Source organism: Nicotiana tabacum, chromosome 9 (assembly GCF_000715075.1).
Source record: "Nicotiana tabacum cultivar K326 chromosome 9, ASM71507v2, whole genome shotgun sequence".
Classification (NCBI taxonomy): Eukaryota; Viridiplantae; Streptophyta; class Magnoliopsida; order Solanales; family Solanaceae; genus Nicotiana; species Nicotiana tabacum.
In genome coordinates this window covers 8,674,572-8,698,713 of record NC_134088.1, presented here as the reverse complement: position 1 = coordinate 8,698,713, position 24,142 = coordinate 8,674,572, and the positions used below count along the sequence as shown (strand labels likewise).

General features: G+C 32.8%; 1 protein-coding gene across 1 annotated transcript; it reads right to left on the bottom strand.

The window, feature by feature from the left end:
- Positions 1–18,033: 18,033 nt before the first annotated feature.
- On the bottom strand, positions 18,034–21,006 carry LOC107783785 (uncharacterized). The gene is made up of 3 exons (XM_016604803.2): positions 20,862–21,006; positions 20,211–20,348; positions 18,034–18,361 (listed from the first exon to the last, which is right to left on the bottom strand). The coding sequence occupies exons 1-3, from the start codon at positions 20,943–20,945 to the stop codon at positions 18,233–18,235; spliced, it is 351 nt and encodes a 116-aa protein (XP_016460289.1). The 5' UTR covers positions 20,946–21,006; the 3' UTR covers positions 18,034–18,232.
- Positions 21,007–24,142: the final 3,136 nt, after the last annotated feature.

Here is a 24,142-nt window from a genome sequence, read left to right as displayed (position 1 = left end):
ATCCACATTATCTACTTCTCCGGGAGAAATTCAAAAATAGCCAGATTTACAATTGGACGTTCAAAAATAACTCAGTTTTACAAGTAACTGAAATTTAGCCAATTTTCATGTAAAAATAAATCTGAGCGAAAACACTATTCAAAACCCGAAAAATACGCCAGTATATTATATTGGAGTTCCAACATAAGTATACTTGAACTCCAGCATATTATACTGGAGTTCCAGGATAAGTATGTTGGAACTCCAATATAATATGATGGAGTTCTAGCATAAGTACACTAGAACTCCTACAAAATATACTGCAGTTCCAGCAAGTATATCGGTCCAGCATAATATACTGGAGTTTGGAGCACCGGTGCTCCAGTCTCCAGTATATTATACTAGAGCCAGCAAAGTATACCGGTCCAGCATAATATGCTGGAGTTCATACACAGGTACACTGAACTCCAGTATATTATGTTGGACTGATCTCTGTTGCAGCAAAATAGTGGCTATTTTTTATTGACTTGGTAAACGCTAGTTATTTTTGAATGAGCGGTCCGAAAACTAGTTATACCGTGCTATTTTTACTATTTCTCCCCCTCCTCTTTCCAATTTCTAAATGAAATAGAAATTTCTTTTTAAAATAGAACCTACAACAACATCTCAGTAAAATCTTACTAATGGAGTCTGGGGAGAGTAGAGTGTACGCAGACCTTACCCCTACCTCGAAAAGATAGAGAGACTATTTTCAGAAGACCCTTCGCTCAACAGAAGAGACAATAATACCAAAAATGAAACCTTATTACCAAAAATGTGCATAGTTTCTAATTTACCCGCCCTGTCCACATTTTTTCTACAGTTATTATAGCAATCATTAAATACTAATTAATAGTAGCTAAATCTTCCTAATTTGTCGAGCTAAAATTCAGGAACAGAATCTTCTAAAGAGATTTGGCGAAAATCAGATCAAATCATATCACGAAAATCCTTTATCTTCAATTTATAATCAAATTCTGTTCTTCGATATTCTCACAATCTCTACAAATCAAAATCTCAGTTCGTCGAATCAGAAGCTCAATTTCAAATTATTGAAATCAGTTCTGCAAATCTCAGTTTGTCGACTTTTTCCCTCAATCCACTAATCAAAAAAGCGACAAAATATTCAACAAATTCAAGTCAAATTGTAGAAATCAATTCTGTCGATTCTCTGTTCTTCGTCTTTTTTTCTTAATCCGAAAAATCAAAAAAGCGATAAAATATTGAACAATACCTCAGCAACGACACGCAATCATATCCAAAATCCCAATCATGCTACATTTTAATGGCAATTGGGATAGCTATGGCAGATTTAGAGATTTTCAAGTTGATGGCATTGTGCTTGATGAGGATGTAAGTTACAGTATGTTGATTTCTACAATTGCAGAGTAATTAATGATTGATACTTTGGAAAAAATTGTAGAAATCAAATACATTGTGAATCATAATTGTCCTCCAATGGAGATTAGGAACAATATGGGGTTAGTGTGTATATGGAGACAAAAAAGGAGAATAAAAACTTAGGATCGTATCCGTTACTCATAAGTGTACGAGATTTCAATATGGAATTGGCTATTACAAATGAGAACACAAGTGCAGGTTTGTTATGTTTAAAATTCTATGAAAGTCTGATTTTACGATAATATCTACAAAATTCCTACATTTATCTACAAATAAACTACAAATCAGTTTTAGGATATATAAAGCAGTATTGTTTTCATGCTTATCAACAAAATTACTACATTTATACTACAATTAAGCTACAATCCATGTTGAAAAAAAATTGACTACAAAATTTTCTATTCATCTACAAAGATTCTACAAAATTGTATATGACACTGTTTATCTTTATTTTCATGCAGGTTCGTCTGGGACAATACAGTTACTTGATATGCCAGTCTCTCCCGTCATAGAGGAATATCAAAATGAAATAATAACTGAAGGTACAAAAAGTGTTATCGAAGAAGGACAAGTGTATCAAGACAAGCGAACAATTGCAACTGCAATGAGGCACTATTATATCATGCACAAGTTCCAATTCAGGGTTAAAAGATCTAGCCACAAAAGGTATGAAGATATTAATTGTGAAAAGACCTTTATAAACAGCATTTTCCTTGTGATATGTAGATGAAAAGTAGTTATATTTTATAGTGTGTTACTTTATGTTAAAACAATCATTTTGTTAAATCTACATTGATACCCTGTATTATAAATGTATTTTTTTGTAGTTACTGGCTCATATGCGTTGCAGAAAACTGTAATTGGCACTTCAAGGTAACATCAATTAATGATTCTGCAATGTTCAAGATCAGGAGTTTCAACCGACAACACACATGCACCTTAATGGACGATACATTCATACAGCGCAAACGTACTGCAGTTGTAGTTGGTAGCATGGTCATGCCAAAGTATTGTGATCCTAAGACAGTTTACACACCAAAGGACATACAAACTGACATGTTGTCCCAACACGGAGTGAACCTAAGCTACATGCAAGCATGAAGGACACAGGAAAAGGCTTTACAGTTATTAAGAGGTCATCCGGCTGACTCCTACAACAAATTACCAAAATATTTTATATTCTTGAGAAGACGTATCCTGGTTCAGTTGTTAAATTGAAGAAGACAACAGATGAATGCTTCTTATTTGCATTTGTTGCTCTTTGTACATCAATAAATGGTTGGGAATATTGTAGACCAGTAGTAGTGGTTGATGGGACATTCTTAAAGACAGCCTACAGGGGGATTATGTTGACAGCAAGCACAATGGATGCAGCAGGTAAAATTGTAGTTATTTTGTAGGCAGTTTATAAATTGTAGATACATTGTAGATATTTTGTGTGTGTGTGTGTGTGTGTGTATATATATATATATATATATATATATATATATTGTAGTTTATATGTATTTGTTTTTTCATATGCATTTTCAAATCTGTCAGTTAATTATTTTTTTACTAATAATGTAGGTACAATATTGCCTTTGGCATATGCTGTGGTTGATTCGGAAAATGACGCATCGTGGAAGTGGTTTTTTGAGCAATTCAAGCAAGCATATGTAAAATAACTTCAATGCGTGTTGTTTCAGATAGGAATGAGAGTATCCTGAAGGCAACATCAATTGCCTATCCGGGCGTGCCACACTACTCTTGCGTGTGGCATATTTGGACAAATATAAGGGCAAAGTTCAAAAAGGGTCATCTACAATTAAATGAATTGTAATTTGCTACAGCAGGATCATACACTCTGGATGAATTTAATGAAAGTATGTCGAAGATTGAAGAGATAACCCGCATGTTAAATCATACCTCTATGATATTGGCTATCATAGATGGTCAAGAGTACATGCAACGGTGAATAGAACTTGGACTATGACATCAAACATTTCTGAGTCGTTGAATGTTGTAACAAAAGAGGCAAGAGCTCTGCCAATATTTGACCTATTAGAGTATATGAGGACACTTCTTGAACGTTGGACGAAATAGAAGTTATTGATGGGAAAGGGTACTTTTACATACCTTGGGTACAAATCCAACAAAGAATTGGAGAAAAACAATACATTATCTCAGAAACTCAGGGTAAGATCTGTTTATTTGGTGCAGAAAATTAATTAATTAATATACATTGTTTCCAGATTGTAGATAAATTGTAGACAAAATATAGTTAATTTGTAGATTGTAGATAATTTGTATATATAATTATAGATACATTGTAGATAATATATTCTTATGATTGTAAATATTTTTCTTTCTGTTTGTTATGTAATTATAGGTGAGGGCTTCAACAGATCATATCCATATTGTGATAGATGGTGTGAAGCGGTACATTGTGTGTCTTGAAAGCAAGAAATGTAGTTGTGACCAGTTCCAACTTGATGAACTTTCATGTCCGCATGCTTTGGCAGCTCTAAGGCACAGGAATGAAACTTATGAAAACTATTGCTCTCCGTATTATACAAGGGAGAGCCTGCTGCATACATATGAAATACCAGTAAATTCCCTTCTTGATGAAAGCAAATGGAATGTACCACAACATATATCTGATGAAGTAGTAAATTCACCTATGGGAGAGAAAAAGCAGTCAGGAAGACCTCAAAAGGAAAGATACAAAACATATGATGAACTAAAGTCAAAGAAGTACAAAGTGTCATGTGGCAACTGTGGAGGTGAAGGGCATAACAAAAGATCTTGCAAGAATGCACCCAAAAGGAAATAAATATCATGTAGTTAGAATAGTATTTTAAAATAATTGTTAGTATGTTCAAATTAACAGAATTTTGTGTGTAATCGTTTAAGTTTTGAAAGATCATAATGTAGTTAATTTCAATTTGTTTTTGTGTTTGTTAACATGTTTTTCTGTATTGTGTCAATCATCTACCTTCATTTTTTACATTTTGTACATAGCAGTTAATATTTATTATCTACAATATAACTACAAGTTAAAAAAAATTAATGTAACTTGAACTGACAGTTATATACAGAAAGTAAATACAACTGGAGGTGTTCCCTACAAATTATATACATATTCAACTATAAAATTATATACAATCTCAACATTCAGTGTTTCCAGATTGTGGATAATTTGAAGCTTTTTTTGTAGATAATTTGTATTCTAACAACATAATAACTACTTTTAAGATAATGAAGAACAAGTGATGTAAATATTAAACAACTGGAAATAAAGTCACCAAGTTATTTTCAAGTGAACTACTTAACTGGATAGACATTTACAAAATAAAAGGTCTGCTACAATAAAAACACAAAAAAAATGTTCAGAAAGTTATGTACTATATTTCTCCTACAAACTAGCATCAACTAAATTACATAGACATGACACTACTTCTTCTTTCTCTGAACTCTTGTTTTCTCATTCAATGCAGGTGCACCCTTCCTCCTTGCTAGTCTGCCTGTAACCTCACTTTCACTGATTGACCCATCTTCCTGCTTCTTTGTAGCATAGTCCCATAGGAGCGCTTCATAGCGTCTACGATGTTGGTCAATATCATAAAGGTCTTCTGCGGGAATTGACAAATCTCCAAGGCTAACATACTCCGCAAATGTAGCAACAAATACAACACAATCGCTGCGGAAACGCAATTTTTTTAAAATATTTACCAAATAATTAGAAATAAAAAAAAGAATTAAATGCATAGAAAGAGAGAATAGATCTTTTATATCTACAATTTAAAGCATTTTCTACAAAAAGGCAGCAACAAAAGATAACTACAATTTTGCTTCAAATATTACAAGTTACCTAACAGTATAACTACAAAAAACTACAAAATATCTAAAACTATAAAAGCAGAACATCACAACTACAAATAATCTTCAAAATTAAGACAATTAATCTACACTTGTCTAAAACACGTAGAACACAGATTTAACAACATAACTACAAATGATTACATAATATATACAATTTAAAGCATTTTCTACAAAAAGGCAGCAACGAAAGATAACTACAATTCTGCTTCAAATAGTACAAGTTACCTAATAGTATAACTACAATAAACTACAAAATATCAAAAACTATAAAGGCAAACATCACAACTACAAATAATCTTCAAAATTAAGACAATTAATCTACACTTGTCTAAAATACGTAGAACACAGATTTTACAATCCTAAACCAAACAAAAAAAATTAGAAATGAAACTAATAAATATTTACCTTCGCCAATGATTGGGTCAGAACAATTTTAGGGTATTTTTTTGAGTGTTTCTTCAGTTTTAGATTTTTCGAACCGGGAGACACCTTTGCTTTCTTTCCTGTTCGAAGATTAGGGACCTCTTATACAAAGTCGTCGTCTACAGAAATCTCTTTTCCTTTTCGTTTGACTTGTTTGACTGGTGTAGAAGTTTCTACATCATCTACATCGTTTTTTGTTTGGTTCTAATCTCGGCTCTGATTTGTCGGGGAGAGGAACTATGAGTAGTCTCTGCAATTGCATGTGGAGATTTGCCTTGCTTTTTGGGTGATTTTGGGGATAAAACACCCAAATCAAAGGAGGGTATATCAGCTACTGCTGATTTTTTAGGACTCTTTTCGAAGCTTTGTTGTTCTTCATTGATGAACTTCAACTGGAATAAAATGGGGAACCAGTTTGTTTGAAGGGTTTCTTCAATTTTCTGTGATTTTAGAGGGAGATTGAGTGGTTTCAGAAGATGGAAAATGGTATAAAGAACGTGGGTATGGATAAAAAGAACGTGGGTACGGGGCTGAGGGTTTAGGAGAGAGAAAGTAAGAGATGAGTGGAGATACTGGAATTAAACGGAAATCCTTTATTTAAGGAGTAAAAAATATCTCATTAATTATACCATTAATTAATTATGGTATAGAAATGGTAATTTGGTATACTAAGTGTAATTAAGTCAAACCTTAAACATTGAGTGTAAAAAGGTTTCCTATGTGGCATAGGAATGTAAAAATCTCTATCAGAAAAGAAATAAAAGAAAAGGCATGTAACAACAAAAGAAACCAGAAAGATAATAACAACACCGTAAGAGACAACAAATAAGTGAAAGGGCAATAACACAAAACTATGCAAAACAATAAAATAATGTGAACACAACATAGACCGCTAACAGACCTGGACAAAACTCTATCAGACTGCTCGGTACAAAGAGAGAAAACTCTCGAATACCTCCTAGCCTACAACCCTAATGCTCGACCTCCACACGTTCATATCAAGAGCCATGAAAATTAGACGAAGAAATAAATAAGAAAAGAACCTAAAGAGGATAAATATCTCTGTTGATCCCAAATATGAAGAAAAATAATGTTTAAAAAAAAAAGAAATTGAAAAGGTTTCTTTCTTGTTGTGACTTAAATAATATAAAAACTATAAAGAATTTCAAATAAAAAGAAGATTAATTAAGTTCAATGTTGGAAAGGGTTGAGCTTCGGCCCATTTTATATGGAAATACTTATGTTCCTAAGTTCCTAACCTAACAATTTGGATATTTGGTTGCACGTTCGCATAGAGGATTTGGTAATAGTTTCCAAAATTAGTATAATTACATGCTAAACACAACTATTTTTCATAAAGTAAAAGGCACTCCATGCTATTTAAGAAATTTTGATAATTTCATAAATATATTTTCCTAATAGTAAAACATTATTTTGTCAATACTCAAAGGAATTTCAAGTTCGTGTTTTAAGTCAACTAGGTCAGGATGGCGCGTCAATTTGGTGGTAGGTAATATATAAAGCCAAAATACAATAATAAAACAAAGAGCAGATTTCAATTTTCTAGAAGCTGCCTTAAAAATAAAAAGTCTCTAAACATAATAAAAATTTTGGAAGAGAATTAGTACCTTGAAAAATGAGGTAAAATATGCTACAACTTATTAAAATATATTGATATTGTGTAAGTTTATTGCATTATTAATGTAAACAAATTAAATACGGGGATTCTAAACTAATGTTTTAAAAGGCGGGGGCGTGAGGCGAGGCGTTTAATCTTTGACGAGGTGAGGCGTAAGCCCGGAGACATGGGGCGTAAGTCCCATTTTATTAATTTTAAGAAATTATAGTATAAAATAAAAAATAATTATAAAAATTATATTAAAATCACAAAATTATAACAAATAATCTATTTAAAATATTTATAAATTATAATTCAACTATGAATAATACGAAAAGTATGATATATATCATAATATGCAAATTAGTTGCAACGCCGTTACAACTCAAACATTAAAAGTAATTAGCTACAACGTCGTTACAACTCAAATATAAAAAAGTAATGTATTCGATACGAAATCTTATACATATCTCTTAAGGAGTAATGAACATTGAAGAATTTTGATATTATAATTTGGTATTTTTTTTAAAAAAAATACATCCCTTTATTTGACATGCTTTCTATTTAAAGAGAATTTATATAAAAACATACTTCACAATTTAAATATGATTCTCTAACATTATTTATTTTTAAGTTTCAATAAGTTAATAAAGTGACCCATAATTCACCATACAATACCATGATAACTAATTACTTGTAATAGTTACTAACTAATACTGAGCTATTAAATTAATAAGTAATGTATCTCGTAAACGTGAAAAATAATATTTAGAAAAATAATTATAAAAAATTTATGGACTATTATATAATAAAGACGTAACAAAGTTAATAAATAAATACTTTTTAATTGAAAGATTTATTTAAAATTTACTATCATAGAGGCCTTAATGGATAATGTGCAATAATTTTTATTTTAATTATGATATAAAATACTCTCGACTAAATGATTTATGATTTAAAAAGTAATGAATAGTCAACGATTTATTAAGAAAATTTGAGGATTTACAAGATTAGTTACATACAATTGCATAAAATTCTATTAGACAAGTTCAGTACACTGGGCGTTGGGCGTGTCCGAGGGTATAAGCCCCGACGGCCGAAATGTAAATCTCACAGAACTAAGCCTCACACATAAGCCCAGGGGCATTTTACGAGTACTCCACCCTGGAGCGAGCCCCAGACAGAGTAAATTCTATGACATAATTAACTATGTTACTACTCTTTTTGGTCCAGCATTCACACACAAAGTTATCAATTGTTCCTAAGATAGAACTTGTAGTTAAAAAAAATATAATTTAACCCCACCACTAGCCAGGCAAATTTATTGCTTGCCAAGGGTGCTCTTCACCGAAAAAATTATATATAAACATAACAAAAATTTTGCTTTCCCACTGCACCAACCATCAATTTTCGAGCTACAACGTTGATTTACAAGGTTGCAGAAGGACAGGATATTTAATAAGAAGGTACGAAAATCGAAAATTAAAGTAGAAGGCTACCAGTTGTTTTTTTTTTTTTATTTTCGTTACTTTATTATCTTGTTATTGTTATCGTTTCTTGTTACTACTTCCTTTTTATTTTTGTATTCTTTTCAATAATGTTGTGACTATATTTTTACTGAGCTGAGAGTCTGTCAAAATAATATCTCTACTTTTATAAGGTAGAGATAAGGCTCGCGTACACACTATTCTTCTCATATTCCATTTAAGAGATTGATTTATTTTTGTTGTTGTTGTTGTTGTTGGTGTTGTTATAAGGTTGATTCACAAAGTAATGCATCATGAACAGAAAACATGTTGTTGACTCTTAAAATTTCTATGGTCTCAAACAAAACGTAATGGACGGGAACCCAAACCCCACCAAAAAAAATAGAGATTTTTACATTCCTATACCATATAGGAAATCTTATTACCCTGAATGTTTAAGGTTTGATATAATTACATTTAATATACTAAATTACCAATTTTATACAATAATATATTTTAAGGGGTACAATTAATGCAGCGTATATCCCTTCTTAATTCAAGGTACCGTATATTCAAAATCTTCTGTCACAACCCATTTTATTTTATTTTATGTTTTAAGATAAGGACCTTTTATCTAAAGCATAGATCTTCAAAATTCACAAAAGCGACAACCAAAAGGAACAAATCAGAAGGAAAAAAAATTATGCCAAGATAAAGACCGAAAGTAGGTTCGAAAATATTAATCACCAAGGTAAACTCCAGCCAAAAGTAAACAAGAAATAAGAACATCTATCAAAACAGTACAGATAAATTATGAGCAGATCCACACTATTGATAAGGCATATCGTAGCACCCACTACTTTCAGCTAGTGCTACATATTCGTATAGGTGAAAATTACCAAATCTACCAACTCTAAAACCTGAATCCAAGCTAAGCACAGTATTAGTTAAATGTTCATCAGATAAAAACCGTAGATCTGCTTCATTCCTCAAATAGAACCATACATTCCCATTCAATTGTAGCTTAATTGGTATTTTCGACATAATTGCGTTTTTTTGCAGAAGATTTTATAGAAGTTTTAGTCGTTTTGGATTTGTGAAAACAGAAAACAATGCATCTACAATCAAAATACAAATAATCTACAATTCATCTACAAAATATCTATAAACTGGGTATATTGAATTTTAATATCCCAATTCCCATTCGATTGTAGTTTAATTGGGATTTTCGACATAATTGCGTTTGTTGCAGAAGATTTGTAGAAGTTTTAGTCGTTTTTGATTTGTGAAAACAGAAAACAAAGCATCTACAATTATAATACAAATAATCTATATTTATCTACAAAATATCTACAAACTGGGTACATTGAATTTTTATATCCCAATTCTCACTCAATTGTAGCATAATTGGGATTTTTGACATAATTGCGTTTTTTCAGAAGATTTGTAGAAGTTTTAGCCGTTTTTTATTTGTGAAAACAGAAAATAAAGCATCTACAATCAGAATATAAATAATCGACAATTTATCTACAATTTCTGCAATATGTCTTCTTCTTCTTCTTCTTCTTCTTCGAGTTTCAATCTGAAATTCAGTCAGAATCAAGTCTAATCTTCACCAAAACTCCTCAAAATTGAGATATAAACTCCAAACCATATTCCCGATTATTTTCAACAACACCCAATCCAAACAAATAATGATTTTTAAAAATCCAAATTCGAATTCAAAGCTTTCAAGCCTTTTAATGGCTGTCAATGGTGGAATTGCTGCTCTCTTTTCATTTGCTTTGTATTACTGAAATTTGCGATTGAGAAATAGAGAGAGAAGTAGAGAGAATGTCGACGAACTGAGCTTTTGCAGAACTGATTTCTACAATTTGATTCGAATTTGTTGACGATTTTATCTTTTTTTTGATTTGTGGCTTAAGGAAAAATATCGAAGAACAGAGTTTTTGCAGAAAAGAGTCTATGTAATTTGATTTTAAATTGAAGATATAGGATTTGCGTTTCAAATTTGATCTGAAGGTCGCTAAATCAATTAGAATATTCTGTTCCTGATTTGTAGCGCGCCTAATTAGGAAGGAATCAGCTCCTAATAATTAGTATTCAATGAATGATATAATAATTGTAGAAAAACTGTGAACATGGCAGGTAAATATGAAATTATGCATATTTTTGGTAATAAGGTTTCATATATGGTATAGGAAGGAAAAAGTCAAAAGAATATAGGGCAGGCCCGATGCACTAATCTCCCGCTATGCGCGAGGTTCAGGGAAGGCCGAATCATAAGGGTCCATCGTATGCAGCCTCACCCTGCATTTCTGCAAGAGACTGTTTTCACAGCATGACAGCAACTTTACCAGTTACGCCAAAAAAGAATGCGTATTTATAATTTATGAAAAATCTCATCATCAAGTCTTTGGCTAACTCAGCAAATATGACTTATTTGGACCATTACTATCATGTTTTAGGTGGTGACAATTCAGAGTAGACGCGGTTTTGACCATTGTTTTGCTATCTTTATTATCAAAAGAAAAATACACTTTGAAATTCTATATTTCAACATCAAAGAAAGAAAGAAAGAAAGAAAGAAGTTGATATATTACGATAATTTTAAAATAAAAGTGTCTTAATCAACGACTTAAAAGAGTTGTGTTTAGGCTAAGTATTTTAAGGGTAAATATTGGTGTTATGTTACTGGACGGAAAGGGAAAGCAACGACGAACAACAAATATAATTATATTGCACTTGAATTAACAACAATGTTTAATTTTATTCCACTTGGATTAATAAATTTCAATAAAACCAAAAAGTTAAAAATGTTGACTTAAAACACAAGTGCCAACTTTTGTCTTAATTGATTGAGATTGAGTAGTTCACTTAAATATTGGGTCCATGCTTTAACTTTTCTTGTTAAGTCAAGAAAAACAGCCCATAGTTAGATAGTAAAACAACAAAATACGACAGCAATCAGATTATTATGCGTTTTGGTATAATGAAAGTCATTTTCCATGTATATATTTTCAATCCAAATAAATCCTTCTGATGGTTGGTTAGAGAATGAAAAAAAGTTCCAAAAAATAATGTATACAGTAGTAAGGATTACAACAATAACAACGACCCAGTATAATCTCACAAGTGGGGTCTGGGGAGGGTAATATGTACGCAGACCTTACCCCTAACCCGAAGGGTAGAGAGGCTGTTTCCAGGAGACCTCGGCTCAAAAAAGCAATAGGAGATGAGTAGTAAGGATTAATACTAGTATTAATATGAAACTAAAAGTTAAGTCATAAAGAAAATAGCTTCCACACATAAGTGTAGGAATTTATTTTTCCACCTTTGCTGGAAAATATTTTCTGGTAACCAAAGATTAACTTTTTCATGCAAAAAAATTACCCAGAATACCAAATACATGTGATTGTTGCTTATCCATAAAAGTTGAAGCCTAGTAAAGTACAAAGGTTTATCCTATGAAATGATGTGTAAAGATCAATTGGTGAAAATCATTGACATCCTTTGCTTTAAAAATCAAATTCATCCCTCTACTTTGAACAATAGTCATTTTCATCCTTTTATCCTATTGCAATGTCTCTTTTACCCTTGATACTTTTAGTTTTTCATACATGTAATAAATAGTTTGTTATATATTGTTTTTTTTAGTTCATTGACATAATAAATAGAATAATTATAAGAATTTATTATAAAATCTATTACTACTTTGTTATGATTATTATTTTAATATTATGTTTATTAAGTAATGTATGTCTGTGCGTGTCTGAGACTTTAAGTTCCTTTTTTTTTTCTCTTATTCTCTACTATGTATATAAATTTTTGAGTTTTAATTGTTATTAATAAAAAGATTTCTAAATTGTAAAATAAAATTCATGTAAAGTATAAATAGATAGATTTTAGGAATTTGTTATAAAATGTATCTATATTTTCATCCTTTTTTTTAATTACATGCATGGACTAATTTACGGAATTTTCACTTTCTTTTATTCTCAATTTTACAAATAGATTGCATTTGATTGCTATTAATAAATTGATACGGACAAATTATTTATTGTAATCTTTTTATTTTTCTCATTTTCGTATTATTGAATGCCTTATGCTTGATTACTACTTCTCATTTTTATTTCAAAAATAATAATTATTCTTTATAGATAAGTTCATAACATAGATTAAAAAAAAGTATTTAAAAGAAAGAGATAAACATTGTAGAGGGTAAAATAAGCATATTAGAATATCAACTTTAATATGAGGATGAGAATGATTATTGTTCAAAGTTGGAGGATGTGTTTGATTTTCATAGCAAACTTAGGGGATGTATAGAATTTTCACCCAAAGATCAATTAAAATAGGTCCGAAGGTTTTATTATCTTGCTATTATTACTACTTATTATTTTCCATGACTTCTTCACTACCGTATTTATGTATCTAAACTGCTAAGATTATGCTTACCTTGAGCCGAAGATTTATTAGAAACAACACAAATTATAATTTCAAATAAAACCTTGGAGTCAGAGTCACATATTTCCTCAGCTAAGGATTTTAAACCACAACGGAAAACATATAAAAGAAATATTCTAACAGTACAAAGGTAAGACCAACATTTGATTCTTTCCAATAGGCTTGGGAATTAAATGTTAAGAACAAGCATGCAATCCAAACATTAAAAGAAACTGGACAAATATGGCACACTGCGCTGCATTTAGCAATTGCCAATTCCAGGAGCTGGTAAAAACTAATGTATCTGAACATGTAAATTTTCATAATCTAACTTCAAACTCAGTTATCCGGGAAGACTAGAAGTTTCTACAGAAACAGACTCCGAATGTCAGGAAGCATCATCGATCACCATCAACAACCACCACCCAGTAGAATCCCACTAGTGGGGTCTGGAGAGTAGAGTGTACGCAGACCTTACCTCTACCCCGGAGGGGTAGAGAGGCCAAACATCATCGATCACCATATATCACAATTCACAAATGTCACGACAAACAAACAGAACAAGAATATGTTAAAGAAACAATCTTGGAGCAAAAAAACTAAGCAGAAGCATAAAGTGAAAGACACCTTTAACAAAAACTGCATATAACTATGCAGTTGTTGAAACTATTTTTCCTCTCTTTTCTTTACCATTTTTAGAGTAAGCAACTAAAAAGGATCTAACAGTCAGATTGTAGCTCATTGTAACTTTAAGTTATCATTAAGAGACTCAACCTACAAATAAACCCCCAGATGACAGGGGGGATTTGAATTAAGCACATTCAGTACCATGTTGTCACAACTTACACATTTGGAACTATCAGCATCCACTTGTCTCCCATTAATTAACCCGAAATTATTCGGTAGTCACATGACAACCTGGCAACGACAACAACTCCAGTGTAATCCTACAAATGGGGTCTCAAACCTTACCCTTACCGTGTGAAGGTAAAGAGGCTGTTTCGCATAAATCTTTGGCTCAGGAAATGCATAATCACAGCATATTTGAAAAGAAATAAGAAGCAATATCAACAGCATGATAAAGATAACTAAAGCAAAAGAGACTACCGATGGTATTAGAGATCTAAGTGTAAGAAAATCCACAAGGTATGAACTAACTATAGTCACATGACAATATAAACATATCAACTACAGTTGATAGATCAATGACCTGAGGCATATAGGACACTATATTCTATGGAAAATGTAAAAGAGGAAAAGGAGAGAGAAGGATTGACCTGAGCTTACTGTTTAAAGTAGGATAAACTAGTGAAAACAGAGAGTAAATCATCTTCATTTGCTAGAATTATGGTTAGTAACTCCAGAAAAATGGGAGAGAGAAGACATGAGTGGTTCTCCTACTTAAGAAAATAACGAGCGGGATGATAGTGTGGTTACTAACTTAACTTTGTTTACGCGATTCAGCAGTCATAAATTGAACTATAGTAATAACTTATTTCCTGCTTGACATACATCTATTGTTGTAAAGGCATGCAACAATTCTTTGTCAAGCTAAAATCATCTGAGTACATAGGGGTAGTCACTTAGTATTTCAAGATTCTTTAGCTCTCTTATGGTTTTAAACTACAAGATAAAATCCCCAAAAATTTGATGTATTCTTTGGTTATTCACTCTTTTTTTGCTGGAATCTCCCTCTCTCTCCTCGGGTTCTACTCTTAGATCCCTGAATTTCAGTGACTGCTTTAGCTGGTTCTATCAACAATCCTAATGTTTACTCAAGTAAATTTCACTCCTAATATCATAAAACTATCTGAGCTACAGAGAGAACAACAACAACAACAACAACAACAACAACAAAAAGCTGAGTGTAATTCCACATGTGGGGCTTGAGAAGGGTAGTGTGTACGCAAACCTTATCCCTACCTTAAGAAAGTAGAGAAGCTGTTTTCAATAGACCCTCGGTACAAGGAAAGATGCAAAGAGAAGCAGTAGCAACAGAACAAAACATCAGCAAAATAGCAAGCCAAACCAAAGCGGAAGAAACAACACGCGGTAATAGAAACTCATGAAAAATAGCAACGTACAAGACTAACCCTACTGGTTTAGCCGGGAACGCACAATTACCTACTAACCTTCTATCCTAATTCTCGACTTCCACATCTTCCTATCAAGGGTCATGTTCTCGGTAACCTCTGAGCTACACAAAGAAACGATAATAAAATGCACAGTTCATAAAGAAATGCTAAAGTAAGGACACTAAAGAACAGAACTAACTGAATTTGGCTTAATGGCTTTTATCTTTAATGCATGAGCATCTGAAATACCTCTAGAACTAGCTAGGCATACCAAAACCTTCTAGTAGTTTCTGGTTCTCAAAAGTAAAATTTTAAAATCTGTTGAAGTGCATCATCTGTTTCAACAAGCCACATAGCCATCATATAGCTCTTCTAAAAGTTTTGTTCACTATGGAGGTATGGCAACACTAACATAAAAGACTATTACAAGTGAAGAAATACAATGGCTCTTGACCATTAGAAGACTATCATCTTATATATCCACCTTAAAACATCCACCAATTATTGGATTCAGAGAAACATGGAATTCTCCAGAGGATGCTAGCGAACCTGATCTTATTTGGAAATATTTTTTGAGAACTGAAGAACACAGTGGCTCTTTACCATTAAAAGACTATCATCCTATATATCCACTTGATACATCCACCAATTATAACTTTCACTAGTACAATATTATATACCAAAGCAAACAAAAGAAGCTGTTCTGATAGTTGCAATAAACAGTGTAAAAATAAATGGGAACGAGATGGAGCAATGACAAAAAGGAATTTAGTCAGTGTGAGATGACTGAAAAGCGTAAACTCAAGGAAGAGTTCTTCGCTGTCTTAGGGAGAAGTTGCTGTAGTAAATGGAATGTAGAATTAAGAACACAGTGGCTCACTAAAGATATTACAAGATAGATGAGAGAAGAATTCTCCACAGATTGCATACCATGCAAGTAATTCACCATCCACACATGTCAGACATCTTTCATATAGGATAATTGTAGAAAGCACCTAAGTCTTGAAAGAAGCAGGCAAATCGCTCTAGGTTAAAATAGAACCTACCTCGGAAAACAAATTTAGAAAATGATTACTGCAGATCGACATTGGAGGTGGCCCAAACCTAGGTTGTGACTAAGTACAACCAGAAACAGTCAGTCTGACTTGCTCCAGTAGTAGGTCCAGTTGCACTTATTCAATTGACAATGTTTACCAGAGCTAAATTCACATTAGACGCTCCAAATAGAATCTTAATCTAAACAGATTTGAGATAAGACTTAATGAACATAAGATTTTGACAAATAACCCAAACATGTTTAACACCCATGGAGAGTGATACTTCTGCCATTTAAAGTCCCCTGTAAAACATAAGGCATCCAACTTACAACTTCAAATTATGTTCTTGAGACAGCCAATCCACTCTGTTTAGATTTCTCGCAATAAAAAATGAGTCAACACCGACCAAAGAAACCAGTGTAGTTAGACAAACTCAACAGGCTACCTGTAGTGATTTCAGGTACACCCCCGTCCAAGGTGCGAACTAGAATGAAATCACAAAACATAGAAAAGTTCAGCCCATGAAGATCTCAAATTCCCAAACACTACCCAACTGAAAGACCATGCTGGCTTTCCAACATAAGGATGCAGGAAGAATTAAAATTTAATATATCGCTATGAACCACAAGGAAAATTTAGCAGGAACATGTAAAGACCATTTAACAAAGAACTAGATACATCAATTTTCCCCGGCCTTCATTTTTTACAAGTATTTTCTGTAATATTTCGTAAAGGGAAAACTGATATTAACGGAACTCATTCCTTTTTTTTTTTTTTTTAGGAATACAAACCCAAGAAAAGACAGATCTGTGTGATCTCAAGGCCATAGCACTCCTTGAAAGGGGTTATAGTGGAAAACAAGAGTGGTTAATGTCACAGGAGTGGAAGTGCAAGTTCAACTGCTTCCACTTTCTGTCCGACTACATTCAAGGGGAAATACACAATCACATTCAGCTCACAGAACAATTACAGGAGTTTCACAAGTTTAAGATACACTATATGAAGCAAAAAGAACAAACAAGAAGCAACGGACAGAAGTTCAAAGATGCAAAAAAGGAGCTCTTGTTTCAAAGAAGAAAATGAGCAGAAAAGTTAACCTAAAAACACAGAGCATCCAAGTGTCAACCACAACGAAAGGACATAATCTTGCAACTACACACATGAGAAGCAGAAAAATACTTCATATAAATATATCTATCTTGGTAGAAAGCCTGTTCCGCAGGCGAAACAAGGCATCAAACTATGTCAACCTTCCCCTTTGTGAGTTAAAATACATTCTCAGAACCTTCTTAACTTGAGTTCAAACTAGCAACAAATATTAAAAGAAGCAGGCTCCTCATATGGTCGCTCTCTAGGGATTCGGCACATCTAGTACTCTTGCTCTTGCTTGGAAGTTTCTCAACGTTCAAAATGAGAATCATCCAAAAGATTTACCGCAATAAATGAAAAAAGATTCACTTGTCACTTCCTTAGGGGCCAAGCATTACACCCCTGCGAGAATCATTCAAGCCAAGCCAATGAGGCAAAATTACTTCGAACCTTTTCAGAACAATCTTTAGTCCCTCCTCAAAAGAACTGAAGAGAGACAAAGAAAATCGAATAGACTATGAAGTTTCACTAATGAAGACTTACCACCTATCATTCACATGAAAACTTAATAGGTAAAAGAAACAGTAATAAGATGGTAGCCACAAAAATGCAAGTATGTCATTGCTTTTGTAAACAACAGATACACAATTCATTTGCTCCACGCATACCAATATTACTTATTACAACTACTCATGGTGCAATTGAAAGTTCCCCATCGCTGTACAACCACAAAATTTACCAGAGACCGACATCAAGAAACCACTAGCCTATATATCCAAGATAGCCACAAATTTGCTATCAACAGGAACAAGGGGGTTTGAAAGTATAAGGCTGTGGAAGTGACAACGGACCTCTCCTTGACTCATTATCATCCAAAAGCCTCTGAACTTTCTTCTTAGCACAGTACTGCCTATCAAAATGCTTCACCTATCATACAAAAAAACATACTAATTAATAAACCTAAAACAGCAGGGTTATCCCAGAAAGTTAACATGCTTCTCAGTTTGGTACACAGAAAAGCTATTTGAAAAATGAAGGAAACTGAGTTCTTTATTATTTTCCTTTCAACCAATTACACACTCTTTCTTTCCTTAATTTTACTGCAATTTTCTGAAGAAATAAGTACATTTCCTACCAACTTTCTCAATATCCAAATGAAATCCTCCAGAAACAAAAACCCACCAATTCAATCAATCAACCTGTTACGCCTCAATCCCAAATCAGTTGGGTTAGGCTATGCATGTATTTGGTGTGACAGAAGTCATTTTTCTTGGAAATATTTTCCGGGGTTTGATTGGGAGTGAAATAAATACAAAAGATTTTTAATAATATTAGCAATCGGAGAGTGTTTTGATGAAATTATCAAATGCTAAAGATTAATAATAACGTAAAAGTGAAGATTATTGTACGGAAAATGACTTATGCCCATCAGAGGCGGACCCGGGATTTGAGCACAAGGGGGCGCATAACGTTATGTTTGTAAATTACTAGCAACAAAAGGCAACTATTTGAAAACGTAAATGATTACGATAACATATCAACAAAATACAAATTTATCATTAATTTGGTACTAATATAATAAAAGTACATCATGCGCTCATACTTGACTCTATGCATTTTCATACGCAAAGGGCATTAAACTTTAATGTGTAAATTTTTATATAGAATGTCCTGATGTGATTGTAGCTAATAAGATATGAGTTAAATGTTTAGGTATCACTAATTAGAATTGAGAAAATATATATCTTGCTAATGCATAGAAAATCACAACCCACTTGTTAATGTCCGCATGGAAGGGAAGAATCACATAGGAAATTGTCCAAGTTATTTTTATTTTACAATCTTCAAAAGGTAAACTTTATTAGTCATTACGTGGATCCAACTGCCTTGTAAAGACAGTATATTTTACTTCCCCATCATTCTTAGTTTTTTATACTTCCCCATCATTCTTAGTTTTTTATACTTCCCCATCATTCTTAGTTCTTTAAGTTACATGTTTAAATTTTTTCCTCAGATAAAGCTTTCGAAAAAGAGAAAGTTCTAAGCAAAGGGTAAGTGAGGGATTCGGAAAAGAATAAAATAAATTGACTATTATGTACTAATAATAAACTAATTTTGAAAAGATAAAAGAAAAAACTAGTAAGGGAGTAGTAGAAAGTTAAAAAAAAGGGAGTGAGGGAAGGACCGGAAAAGGAATAAAATAAATTGACAAATTACGTAATAAAAATAAACTAATTCAGAAAAGACTATAGAAACAAATATAAACCAATTGAGTAGTAAGGGAGTAATAGCAAGTAAACAAGGAGTAGTAATTCCATGATTTTTTTATATAAGAAAACGTTACCAAAAAAACAATGTAGAACAAAAAGTTCAGTTGTGGGGTGGGTTTCGAAACTTGCGCAGTGCAGAAACCAACCTCGCCATTCAACTTTCATGGTTGAAAGGGCCAAGGAAAATATATAAGGGGTCCTCAGTATACATACAGACATATATAACATATATATACATGGTTTTTGCCAAGACTAACGGGTCCCGTGACCCCCAACACTCTATGTAGGTCCGCCCCTGATGCCCATAAGTGTGGGAAGTATCGGAAAATGTTTTTCCTTGGGAAATAACTTCCTCATGAGAAACATTTTCATGGAAAATGAATTCTTTACAACCAAACACACCCTATGCGAATCAATTGTATCCATCTATTTCATTCAAAAACACAATTAATTATATCTATCTCAATATTCTTAAACCTTACTGAGATTAAAAAGAAAAAACTCACCCAAGTGGGTCGGCATTGCTTCACATAATACTGCCTAGTTTTCTTGCAATCAGTTGGGTATAACAGCCCTACAGTCCCGATTTCAGTGGGCTTCTTGTTCGATTCTTTCTCCAGGCATGAATAAAATGCATCTCTCGCCTTCAATACCACAAATTCATTTCCCCCTTATTAGCTTTATCAATATTGATCACAATTCATACGAACATTAAAATAAAACACAAAATCACTACAACTGTCCAACCGAACACTGTGCTTTCAGCTCGTAATCTCACACACACACACACACTAGTTCTTTAAAATGTGTATATAATTTACGCATTTTATCAATATTGATCACAATTCCTACGAACATTAAAATAAAAAAATATTACTACAGCTGGTCCAACCGAACACAGTACTTTCAGCACGTAATCACACACGCATAATATTTTTAAGATGTGTATATAATTTAACACATTTTAAAAAGGGTTCAAGCTATACACAGTGATGATCAGTATTATTTTATACTTTAAATAGCAGTTTACTTACTACATTTACAATCTTACAAATTAGGAATAAGTTTATCAAGAGATTTCCCTATAATCTCTTGATAGTGTAAAAAATTGTCTCGCATAAAACATAAAACTCTTTCAATAGAGAAAACAAGTGTACCTTGTAGCAAGAGATTCGAGCTTTGGTGAGAACATCGGTTTGGATTTTGTCAGTGAGTTGTGATGTATACGCTTCCAACGCCATTGTTAAACTGCAATTTTGAAATTGGGGACGAATTGTTTTTAGGCGTTAAAAGTACAATATATATTTCTTGAAGAACAAGCTAGAATGTTGATACAAGCCCAATAACTGGGATGGGCCATTACGAGCGTAGTGGGCTAATAATATTTGGGCCGTTTGGGTTGAAGCAGCTGGCCCAAACAAAATATCATGGGCCTATTTGATCCTTTCATTTCATTTCAAATGTTACCAGGAAGGGGACATGAATGTGAGGCTTGATATGCAAGTCATTCCTAGGAGAGACAGTTTCAAGTATCTTAGGTCTATAATTCAGAATGATGGGGTGATTGATGAGGATGTCACACATCGTATCGGAGTAGGGTGGATGAAGTGGAGACTCGCTTTATAATGTCTTGTGCAATAAGAATGTGTCGTTACGACTTAAGGGTAAGTTCTACAAGGTAGTGGTTAGACCGACTATGTTGTATGGGGCAGAGTGTTGGCCGGTCAAGAACTCCTATGTCCAGCAGATGAAAGAAGCTGAAATGAGGATGTTGAGATCGATGTGTGGGCATACTAGGTTAGATAAAATTAGGAATGAAGCTATTCGGGACAAGGCGAGAGTGACCCTTATGGATGAAAAAATGCGAGAGGCGAGGCTTAGATGGTTCGACCATGTTAAAAGGAAAAGCACGGATGCCCCAGTCAGGAGGTGTGGGAGGTTGACCTTAGCTTGGAGGATAAGAGGAAGGGTAGAGGTAGGCCAAAGAAGTCTTGGGGAGAGGTGATCAGGTGGGACATGGCGCAACTTGAGCCGAGGACATGCCCCTGAATAGGAGGGTGTTGAGGTTGAGGGTTAGGGTAGAAGGTTAGTAGGTAGTCGTGCGGTTCCCTTTGTCTTCATTAGTTCAATAGTTAGTTCGATAGTATTAGTGTTAGTATGATACCCTTTTTATCCCTATTTTGTTATTATCACATATCTTGTTATGTTATTACTTGTCATCAATACTTCTTTAATTTGCTATCAGTACTCCTTTCATATTCTCTATTGCTATCTTGGATTTAGTTTTCTAAATATATTGTCTTGCTATTACTTGCTATCGGTACTTCTTTCATATTTTCTATTGCTATCTTCATTGTATTTTTCTCAATATATTGTCTTGCTATTACTTGCTATCAATGCTTCTTCCATCTTTTTTAGCCGAGAGTTTATCGAAAACAGTTTCTCTACCCTTCTACGGTGGGGGTAAGACTGCGTACATCCTACCCTCCTCAGATCCCACTTTTGGGATTACATTGAGCTGTTGTTATTATCATTTCATTTCAAATGTAGCCTGAAGTTCTAAAGTATTTTTTCATAAATAGCCAATCGGATTCATTTCAACTTACTACTTAGCCATGTACTAATCACTTCCCTTCTATATAGCTACTTTGAACCAAATGGTTTTTAGAGGGATGTAAATTAAGAACCAACAGTAAAGACGTACTCGACTATTTACCCTAACTTAATGAATATATGACATCTATCTTTAGATATATTCTTACATATTCTTGCTATGATTTAAATGATTTGACCATGCATAGTAAATTAATACAATTTGATATAAACTCTAGATGCAAGTAATGGCGGAGCCACATCCGATACCCCTTCGCCGGAAAATTACACTGTATAGCTCGGTAAGTTTTTTAAAAACATGTATATATACTATATAATGACACCCCTTGACTTCTTGGTGAGTTTATTTTTTTATATTTTGACTCCCCTTAATGAAAATCCTGGCTCCGCCACTGCCCACAAGTAAATGTATATATACTTCGCCACTCTCCTTAATACATATATATATATATATATATATATATATATATATATATATATATATATATATATATATATATATATATATATATATTGACAATTCTTGACTTCTTGGTGAGTTTATTTTTTAATATTTTGACTCTCGTTTAATAAAAATTCTGACTCCGTCACTGAATGCAAGTAAATGTTTACTAAGAACTATACGCAGTTTGCTATTGATTTCCTATGGTTTTGGTAATTCAAGCTAGTTCTGAACTTCTGATATATATATATATATATATATATATATATATATATATATATATATAACAGAATCTTTATATAACAACCATTCATTATAAAAGTCAAGTTTTTCGGAATCGATTTTAACATTACGTTATAATATATGTTCTCTATAGCAGTATTTTACTATGACAGTCAAAAAATATCGGAACAAACGAGATTGTTATAGAGAAGCTTGACGGTAATCACTTTCATTGAAGTATCTATGTCGTAAAAATAACTTCTTCTTTTTTTGTTGCAATTATGAAGCAAAAGTTTTGAGCTAACTCAAGAAAAAATAATCCAAATATAACTAAATTTCAGGTCGGTCATACGTTATACCTAGTAGTAGTACACAAGTAGTACCTCATAACCTATTTATTCCTTGCCCAAAATTGGACAAAAGCATACATCCTTTTCATGAGAGTTCATATTCAATGCACCAATATAAGGTTCATTCCATGTGCTTGAATTGGACTTGACCACAGTACTCTTTTTGTCCGGGACTAACAATTGGTTCAATTGACTTATAAGTCTTTGGTTCATCATGAATTTTTAAGCAAATAGCGGGTCAAATTTATTGTATATTTTTTCATTATACTCAAAGCTTATTTGCTCAAAAAAACCCTTTTTTATGAGCCGAGGCTCTCGATATGTGAATTGATTGACCCAAGGATATCGTAACAAAAGATAATAAGATGTTGAAGATCTCTCTCGAAATTCACTAAACTACATGTAAATGAGCATATCAGCTTGATTTTAGTCAACGACATATACATTCAAACTATCTGTGTCATCCTCTATAATAATATTTTTATTATAAATAGAGTTATATTTGAGGTGAATATTTATATTTTAGAGATTTTAAGAATTTTACTTGGTGGCTAAGTCACTCTTTCCCTACAAAAATAGGGTCATATTCCATTGTAATTCATCTCAAAGCAATAAGAATTTTCTCTTTCTTTCTTTGTAATATTCTTCTTTTATTGTTTTATAACACGTTACGAGACTCTAACCAATTGAGTAGAAGTTTTGGGATTGAGTATAATGATTGTCAATTGTTCCATGAACTTCCATCATGATTAAATTCTGGATTTAAGGTATGTATTTTACTGTATTTTTCTCTTTTATTCTATAATTTGAT